The 9264-nt window shown below is 62.3% G+C and overlaps 2 protein-coding genes across 4 annotated transcripts; both read right to left on the reverse strand.

The window, feature by feature from the left end:
- Window positions 1-707: 707 nt before the first annotated feature.
- On the reverse strand, window positions 708-4175 carry FAM174C (family with sequence similarity 174 member C). The gene is made up of 5 exons (XM_032466131.1): window positions 4122-4175; window positions 3800-3878; window positions 2988-3290; window positions 1749-1865; window positions 708-1066 (listed from the first exon to the last, which is right to left on the reverse strand). Coding segments are annotated over exons 3-5 (402 nt in total). The 5' UTR covers window positions 3272-3290; window positions 3800-3878; window positions 4122-4175; the 3' UTR covers window positions 708-1065.
- Window positions 708-8923, reverse strand: CIRBP (cold inducible RNA binding protein). 3 transcript variants are annotated; one of them, XR_004314385.1, is made up of 10 exons: window positions 8771-8923; window positions 7608-7719; window positions 7419-7525; window positions 7192-7330; window positions 7024-7105; window positions 4419-4551; window positions 4122-4265; window positions 3800-3878; window positions 1749-1865; window positions 708-1066 (listed from the first exon to the last, which is right to left on the reverse strand). XR_004314385.1 is itself a non-coding variant. In XM_032466130.1 (7 exons), the coding sequence occupies exons 2-7, from the start codon at window positions 7711-7713 to the stop codon at window positions 4547-4549; spliced, it is 510 nt and encodes a 169-aa protein (XP_032322021.1). In that variant the 5' UTR covers window positions 7714-7719; window positions 8771-8923; the 3' UTR covers window positions 4415-4546. The 3 variants fall into 3 exon arrangements, 2 of the variants coding, with proteins under 2 accessions (XP_032322021.1, XP_032322020.1); XM_032466130.1 differs by lacking the exons at window positions 708-1066; window positions 1749-1865; window positions 3800-3878; window positions 4122-4265 and adding an exon at window positions 6873-6943 and having other exon boundaries at window positions 4415-4551; XM_032466129.1 differs by lacking the exons at window positions 708-1066; window positions 1749-1865; window positions 3800-3878; window positions 4122-4265; window positions 4419-4551 and adding exons at window positions 5749-6502; window positions 6873-6943 and having other exon boundaries at window positions 8771-8922.
- Window positions 8924-9264: the final 341 nt, after the last annotated feature.

The following is a 9264-nucleotide window of genomic DNA, read 5'->3' on the forward strand; positions in this document are numbered from 1 at the left end:
TCAGGGACCCGGGATGGGGAGTCAGGTACCCTAATGAGGGTCAGGTGCCAGGGATGGAGCTCAGGTGCTCAGGATGGGGACTGGGTGCCTGCGATGAGTGTTGGGTTGCCCCAATGGGATTCAGGTGCCTGAATGGGGTTCAAGTGCTTGGGATGGATTTCAGGTGGCCAGGACGGAGACCTGAGCACCAGTACAGGTCTCAGGTGCCCTGGATGGGGGATCAGGTTCATCAGTGATTCCACAGGAGGCTGAAAGGGGAGAGACAGGGTCAGCACAGGGGCTCTCAGTCTGCAGGCAGCTCCAGATGTGTGCACTACAGCCTGAGGCTCCTTGGGAAACGCCCCCTCAGCTGTAGTGTGCGTGGTAAGGCAGGGATCCCAGAGGGCACGGCCCCTGACAGCCCCCAGGCTGCAGGAAGCATGGAGTGGGTGGCCCTTGAGCAGGGGCTTTGATGGATGAAGAGTTGTTCTCTCTAGGCCCAGAGGCAATGACTGGCAAGGCCTTTTTCCAGGTAAGTGGGTGTAGGTCTCCCCCATCTCTCCATCCACTTCCCGGGATTCCTCACCGGACCCTCTGGACATCTGGGCATGGGGCCAGGTGGTCACAGGTGAGACAAATGAGGCCCACAGAGAGCCCATGTCTGTTGCCCACCCCTCGCCTGGGAGTCAGGACACTGGATCTGGCCCACTGCGGAGTGGGGTACCAGCTACAGAAGCACTGCCGCCTTTATTGTCCCCAGCCGGGGGTGAGGTGCTCCCAGGGCTACCAGGCCTCAGCTTGGGGCTGCCAGGTCCCCAGTGGAAAGGGCAATCGGCAACAGTCACAATCTGGCCCGGCGATCTCAAGAGTCCAGGGTGGGGCTGCCAGGGCCCCTCTGGCTTCCACCCGGGATCCTGGGCGGTCTCATCTTGTTGGAGGGCCAAAGCAGCTTCGGGAGGGCCGGGCAGGTCCCACACAAGCTCTCTGGGCCGGCAGAAGCGGTGGGGTGTTCCCAGCACTGCGAGCAGGCCCTGTCTCTTATCCTTCCCCCGGGGCCACTGGAAATGCCGCTTCCTGACCTGAGTATCTGAAAGAGAGGGGTAGGTAAGAAGGAGGGAGTGGAGAGCTCCCCTGCTCCGCCCCTACCTCGCTGTGCCTGAGATGCAGGTGGTGAGCAGACCTCTGACCTGTTCGGCCCCCACCCCCAGCCTGACTGCCCACCTTGGGAGAAAAAGGGTCCTCTAGCCAGGAGAGATGGAGACCAGAGTGGTTCCCAGACAATACTCACGCCTCCCTTGGCAGGGGGCTTGGGAAGTTAGAATTGTCCCCTGATCTCCTGGCTTCTGTGTCCAACATGTTGGGGTTAAACAGGCCATCACTCTCTGCTCAGGCCCCATTGCTGGCCCTGTGCCCAGTGGCTCCTGTTTCACCTCAGCGGTCAGCCCTTTTTCTCTGCTTCTTCCTCTGCCTGGGATGCTCTTCCCAGGGCAGGGGCCATGGAGAGAGACAACCCCACTTGGTAGCACCCTGCAGTCAATCCTCCGTCTGACACTGATCGTGGACTTCAGGGCCAGGCCCATCTTAAGGAAGTGGGAAGCTGAAGCCAGATGCGGCCACTCAGCCTGCGACTGCAGAGCCGGCACTCACTCCAGGCCTGGCCACCGCTGGGTGCTGGTTATGTTGAGGACCTCAGTCACCTTCCTGATTCTCTGGCCTGCGCCCCTGCCCCCCAGGAGCCCCTAAAGGTGTGGGGAAGAGGGCTGCTCTACCATCTCAGGTTCCTTGTTTCAAAGACCGTCTCCTCATCACTGTCCAGCGAGGCCACATCGGTGGGATCCTCCGTGTTGGCCAGGAGCCCATACCTCCTCCGCTGCGGTTTTCTCAACCTGGAAGTAGGTTCAGGATTGCTCAGTGGCCCTCTCGAGGTTCCTCCTGGGAGCTGCTGACACCCTGCCCTGCACTCCGCCTTCTCCCATGGCCCTCTCGTTGTCCAGTCGTCCAGCTCTCAGCCTTCTTTGCTCCACCCCTCAAAGCCTGGCTGTGAACCACCTTGGTCTAACTGCACTTCTCATAAAGCTCACAATCATTATCAGTTGCTCTACAGCAACAGCAGGTGGTGGACACCTCCAGGGGCAGGGCCCTGGGTCGGGGGTGGGCAGAAGCCCCTGGGCTAGGACCCCTCCAGGGAGGTGTTATTACCCCGTTTCATTGACTAGAAGGCAGATTCTCGGACAGAGGGTTTGCCAGAGACATGGAACTGAGAACTGTCTCAGGCAGAAGCCCTGGTTCCCAACCCCAACCAGGGAAAGCAGCGGGGACTCTCTGGGAGACGCAGCAAGTGCTCGGAGGAGAGAGAGCACTGTACACCCACAGCAGAGTCAACGTAGGATACAGAGGGCCCCTTTAGAGCATGAGGTCTGGACATGGTCAGCTGTGTGTGACAAAGGCCCTCTGGAGGTCAGCCCCGGAGAGGACGCCAAACAGGAAGGTTAGGGGCCTTAAGTGGGGGCCACGGGCCTGCACCAGGCCGGACGTGTACCGCGGGGAAGGCAAGAGGGTCCTCAGCTCTTGGGGAGAGCACAGGCGGACCTAAAAACTGATGATCACAGCCAACTATGGGCTGAAAAAGCAGGAGAAGCAAGGAGCGGGGGCGGGCTCCGGTCTGGCCCTGGCCTCCTCTAGCTGGGCTGTGGGAAGGATGCAGTCTGGGTAGGCCGGGGTCACAGACCCAACTTGTGCTGGTGGGGCTGAGTAAACCTCAGAGGGTCCCGGGAATCCTCGGGGCCCGCAGGCCCCCACAGCCCCCCACAGCCCCCAGCGCTGCGTCCTGGAAACCGGCAACAGCATCCACGGGTTATGAAACGGCGGCCCTCACGTCACTGCCCGACCTCACCCGCCGGCCACGTGACGACGATGCACCGCGCCGGAGGCGGGGTTCTCGCGCCCCACCACGTGCGGCGCGAGGCGTGCGCTGATTGGCCGCGCAGCGCGGCGTGCGCCTCACGCACCTGAACGCCCGGATGAGGAAGTAGAGCAAGGCCAGGCCGATGAGGCCCGTGACCACGAACAAGGAGCGCAGAAGCGGCGAGCCCGGCGAGCCCGGCGGCCGTGGGTGTGTGCTGTTGTGCGGCGCGCCGGGGTGGCTCCAGTTCGTCGCGGCGCGCAGCGGCAACAGCGTGGCCTGCGCGGTGCTCAGCAACGGGGGCGTGGCCTCCTCGGTTCCGCGCAGCAGCGTCGGCAGCAGCAGCGCCGGCAGCAGCAGGAGCCGCGGCGGCAGCACGCGCGGCCCCATGGCCCGGCGGAAGCGGTGGCTGCGCCCCGCCCAAGCGACCGGCTGTCACTCACTTCCGCGGAGATGGTGCCAGCCAATGGCCCGCGGGGGCGGGGCCGGGCGCCCGGAAACGTCCGCCCGGCCCCGCCCCCGCCCGGCCCAGGAGCGCCCCCCAGTGCCCCGCCCCCCGCGCGCCCAGCCGCGGGCAGGTCACAAGAGCCGGGCTCCAGGCTACAGACGGCCGACGGGCTGCAAGCAGCCGGCGCTTCCCGTTGAATGCCCCCGCCCCACGGGAACGCCCAAAGGTGGCGGAGGCCGCGAGGGAGGAGCGGGCACGACCGTGCCCTGCAACCGCCCTCCTCTCTGGGCCCTGGGAACTCTTGTGGTCCCGCCCCCACTCGCCCTGGGCTGCGGGGACACCAGCACGGTGGCCCGCTGCCTCTGCCCCTCCCTGAGGGCCATCTCATGGCCCTGCTAGGACTGGAGGTAATGGGCCCAGAGCTCAGCCCCACGCTGTGCACCCCAAGACCAGGACAGGAGGCGACGAACCTGGGAAGCAAGGTCGGCTCCGTAGGCGGCAAAGAGGAAGGTGCCGGGGGATCACTCGGCCAAGAGCTCGACCTGGACCCTGGGAGAGACATGTGCTCAACTCGGATGGGGGGGGGTTCTGGGGACCACCTCTTCCTCAGCTCAGGCTGACCATGTCCCTCAGACCCCCCAAGGGGACAATGAAGTGACCACGTGGTCTTCCTGGTTTGGATCCAGCTCAAGCCCTGAAGAGCCTTTCTCCAGGGATTCTTCCCCCTGCCCCCCTCCCCCCGCCTCCACAGCCTCACCCTACACCAGACTCAAGAATACTGGGTGGACACACCATCCCTTTATTTAAATGCGACTTCCACATTTGTCTTGTCACACTCAAGGGTGGGCGAAGACTGGCCACCATGCGAGCACCATACACCCGTCTTCCTGGAGCACCTTGAAGCCCCGCACCCCAACCTTGCCGGTGAAGCACCTGCTGGAAAGAGGAGAGGTGAAGGGAGAAAAGGGCTGGCTCCAGCGGGAGGCACACACCTGCCCCCACCAGGGGCACAGCAGGGCAGGCAGCCAGGAGAGAACCCACCACAAGGGCCAGGTACCGCCAGGGCCCAAGGGCCACACGAGCACTTACAGGGGTCAGGCCGCAAGGGCAGGCAGCTGAGCCTCCAGCTCTCTCTCCCAGGTGACATCCCTCCTGGGACAGTGACCCCAGGTCATTGCTGCTCTTGGGCCACCCTTCCGAGTTGCACCAGCTTCTGTTCAACCTGCCAAAACAGAGGAGTGTTAACCCCGACACCCTTGCTGAGCTCACAGCTGCCCCTCCCCATCTCCCCCAACACCGGCCACAGCTCCTAGGAGGGTCTCAAGCTAGTCACTGGAGCCAACCCGAGAGCCCCTGCCACAGGCCAGCATGGGCCTGTGCCTTTCAGATGGGCCAGCCACCTTCCACTCTTAAGCAGGGCCAGCTACCACTCAAGATGGAGCTGCTCAGAACTGGTGTGGGCACTGAGGGAAAACTCATGGAGGCAACAGACATGAGAGAGCTAGTCAGGAATGGGACTTAAAGAGGTCTGGAAAAGACGGTCAATTGACAATTGACGAACAAAAAAATTCAAAAGACAAGGTGTTCATTAGGTGGTCTGCAACCCTGCTTACAGATCGAACCTACTGGAGAGGCACAACTTCCCGGGCCGTTCGCCTGGCCACAGGTGGGGGAGGGCGAACGGCTGGGAATGCCTTTAACTCTAGCTTGATTAAAAAAAAAAAAGAAAAAAAGGAAAATGGAAAAGCAAAAAACAGTCAAAGGAACATTCCCCAGGTACGTGACTTTCAAATGAGCTCTTGACAGGAGGGATGCGGACGAGCAAAAGGAGTTACCTCGAGTTACAGGACTATCTCCACAAATGAGCTAGCCCAGGGAGCAGCTTGCATCTCAGAGGTTTCTGTTGGGCGCACAACACTTCTGTCCTCCGAGGGGCTGCAGCTTCCATAGGCTAGCAGAGAACGCTTGGAACTTGTAAAGCAACAGTAAAGCTAGCTAATGAGCCAGTCGGTCAGTCCGTAGTCACCCAGGGACACTGCCTGCATCTGCTCTCCGGCCTGCTTCTAGACTAAGGTGCTCTGGGTCAGCGTCAGGCGCCCCCATGTCCACCATCCCTGCTAAGCTGCCCACCCCATCGAGCCCTCCAGCTGCCACTGCCAGAAGCCTCCCGGGGCTGCCCTGGCGTCCGAGCAGCCCGCTCCCGTTACCCACCTGCTCACCTAACTGGAGCGGGTGGCAGTCTGCTGTCACGGGGGCCCGGCCAGGGGCACTGACTCTGCCTTCCCTGTCTAGCTCTTGGCAGCCTTGGGCGGGACCGGCAGGCCTAGTCCTCAAGCTGCCCTCTCTGTTCAGGCCTGCCTGCCTTGAGCCCGCAGCAGGGAGCGTGTTGTGTAATCAAAGGGCGATGGTCAGAGCGAGGTTCATTCAGATGGTCTTTTAATCGGCTTCGTGAAGCCAAAGAGAATTGCATACAAGAATTCCTCAACCACTTCAAATACAACATGGATGGGATATGCATACGTCTTCCAGTAAAAAGGACGGTATAAATAAACGTTTTCAAGAACCTCTCGGAGACGTCTGCAAGTCTACCGTGGGTCACACAGCACAGGTGGGCACACGGGCCGGGCCGAGCTGCCCAGCTCTGCCACTGCCACCGGGACGGTCCTACCACCCACACTCAGAAACGTGACACGGAGTTGGAAAAAAGCCACAGCGTGCTCAGCTTCTGACAGAGCGGATTCACAATCGGATCTCTCTCAAAGAGAAGTGACTTGGGGCACCCACTTCATGGGGCCGACCAACCAAAAAGAGAAACAAGGCAACGAATCAAAAACAAAGCAAAACCCACACAACCCCTGATGACTTTCTAAAACTCACGGCTCGTGGTAAAAAGGTGAAAGTGAGATCTGGAGTGCTTTTCAAAACGTTTTGCAAACTTTTAAAAACAGACAACGCCTCCTTAAAAAGAAAAGTGTAGTGATGAGGCCATGGGGGGGTCAGAAGCAGTCAGGCTGTGTTCGACAAGATCGGAACTGATTAAGACTACAGAAGTGGGGACAAGGAGGTGTGTTCACTACACCATTAACGATTCAGCGCAGCTCCCACAATCTTTAAATATACAGCCATTGGAAGGACGATCTTGAGCAGGAAGGATTTTTACTCGTTGTGTGTAGCTGAGAACAAGAAGCAGGCACAGTGTAAAGGCACTGAAGCACGCAACCAGACCAGCATTCCATGCCCGGGCCCAGACCTGGGGGCTTGGCCCTGCGGCCTCGGGAGCGACCACCCCCCCCACAGCCAAGGGCGGCGGGCGGCGGGCCCACATGCACGTGTGCGGCCTGCTCTGTGGGCCCTCGCTCTCCCTTTCCTTCTTGGTCAGTCTGGTGTTGTCTTTACGTTTTGTGATAGAAACGGCTGCTAACACAGACCCAAGAGGGCAGTCTCGTGCCTTGCGGGCAAGCACAGCGACAAGGTCTGACCGCTGCTCGCAGAGGGCACCAGGCTCACCGAGCCCCCACCGCAGGCCCTTGGAGCGCCACCTACCGTAACTGTCGTAGCTGTCTCTGTAGGAGCCCCCTGCGCTCCGGTCACCGTAGCCACCACCCTGACTCCGGCTGCAGGAAGGACACATGTGGGCCGGTGCCAGCGTCTGCACAGGAGCCCGCCCGCGCCCGGAGCAGGCCCGCGCCCTCACCTGCTGTAGTAGTCTCTGGAGCCTCCGTAGCCACCACTCCTGGCCTCGAACCGGCCCCCGCCATAGCCTCGGTCCCCTCCCCCTATGGACAGGGGCGGGAAGGAGCAGTGAGTGTCAGCTTCCACAGCAGTGCCCAACCCCAACCCCAACCCTGCCAGCGACACTCACCTCTGGAGAACCCACGGCCCCGGCCTCGGCTCCCACGGAAGAAGCCCCGGGCCCCAGCAGAGCCACCTCGGTACCCACGGGAGCGGCTATCAGATGACTTGCCGGCCTGGTCAACCCGGATCTGCCGCCCATCCACAGACTGCAGGCCAGAAGTTGACACCATCAGCCTCTGCACCTCCCACCCTCCACCTGCAACCCCCACCTCTGGACCCCCGGCTGCCCCTCACCTTCCCATTCATGGCCATCATGGCGTCCTTGGCATCGTCGATGTTCTCAAAGGTAACAAACCCAAAGCCCCTGGACCGCTGGGTCTCCCTGTCTTTCACGACCACCACTGTGCAGGGGAGAGGTCTGCAGTCAGCACCCAGCCCTCCCGGGAGCAGCCCCGCCTGGCCACAGTCTGGTGCAAGCCTCACCTTCTGAGATCTGTCCATATTTTGAGAAGACCTGCTCCAGCGACTGCTCGTTGGTGTCAAAACTCAGCCCTCCGATGAAAAGCTTGCCTTCGTCTGATGATGCCATGGTGGCCTGTGGCAAACACCATTGAAATCCTGAGGTCCTGCTGGGGCTCAAGACTCACCCCTCTCTACTTCACTCTAAACGATATATGCTCCTGGGGGACACAATGGAAAAGTACTTTTCTGCTCCTTAACCATCCCCAGCCTACACCCAGAACTTAATTCAAATAAGCCCTTAATTCCTTTATCATCTCAGGCCCTTGCCCTTTTTCTGTGCTTGGGCCAACTCTGTCCCCCTAAGACTGGGGGCTCCCTGAGGGGTGGGGCCACACCGCGGTTCTGAGCGCGGTTCCTCAGTGCTGCCCTGGCTGTGGAGCCCCAAAACTCCAGCCAGGATGCGCCCTCATGGGACGTTTAGGGTTGGACCCTGAAGGAAGTCATTGGCTACCAACGCCACGGGCTGAGCGAACCTTGGTTTCTGTCCTTTGCAAACAAGGGGCAAACCCCTAACCTGGCCACGGGGGCGCGGGGTGGCTAAGTGCTTGGTCCACTGTAGGGCGCTGTGCAGGGTGGCCGAGGACTGGACGCTGGGATGTCAATGCGGGGCGGGCATGTGGGGAGGGTGCTTAGACTGACCCCTGACGGGCTAGGAGGCCTCCGCCTAATGGCTCCGAAACACAGGCCAAAAGACGACCTGCAGCCGCGCAAATCGGACCCACACTTGGGGCGCGGGGGGTGGGTGGCACCAGGACTGTGCTGCCCTCGCACGACTTCAACGGGAAAGCGGGGAGGAGCCCCGGTCCCGCCCCGCGCATGCGCTCCGCGCCCCGCCATCCGGGGACCCGGCGCTCCCGCCATTTCGCTGGGCGCAGCCTCACGCTCCGGGCCGCCATTTTGCGGCAGCGCCCCGCTCATGGCGGGCCTGGCCCCCGAGACGCCCTCCGGCCGCGGCTCGGCCGGGCCTCTGCTACCCCTCACCACCGGCGGGGCAGACACCACCCCGGGCCCGCCCCGGCGCCGCCCCCGCCCAGGGGCGTGCCGCCGCCGCCCCGCCTCGTCCGGCCGGTCGCAGGCCGCCCGCCGCCCCGGGCCCGTGGAGCCGGTGCCGCCAGGGCCCTCACCACTGAGTTGGGCAGGTCCCTGGCGCAGGCGGGAAGACGGCGCAGCACAACGAGCCGAGCTTCCTAACGCGCGAGTGATGGGGGGGGTGCCCCGCGCCCAGCCTTATGTACGCCACCGCCGGGCTCCGCCTCCGTGCCCGCCTCTCTCTCTGCGCCAGCCAATCCGCGGCCCTGGAGTTCATGGTTGTGCCTCATATTCATAAGCTGGGAGGCTGGGCCTACACTGGCCCCGCCCCCTCCGGCGCGAGGGCGCCGGGCGCAGTGACTGGCGGAGACTCGCGGAATCCGCAATCTCCCGATTGCGAGCGGGAACGGGGCCGCAGCGCGGCGGGGGCGGGGCTGACCCACTTCTATGTGCCGGCCCCGGGCCAGTGGCGGGGAACAAAGGGCTCACGCAGCTGTTGCCAGGGGCCAGAGCCTTTTGGGAACCCTCCAGGGGTCACTGGGAGCCCCGACCTTCGCTGTGCGCCAACAGTTGCCGATATATACCGACC

This window comes from Camelus ferus, chromosome 22, assembly GCF_009834535.1.
Source record: "Camelus ferus isolate YT-003-E chromosome 22, BCGSAC_Cfer_1.0, whole genome shotgun sequence".
Classification (NCBI taxonomy): domain Eukaryota; kingdom Metazoa; phylum Chordata; class Mammalia; order Artiodactyla; family Camelidae; genus Camelus; species Camelus ferus.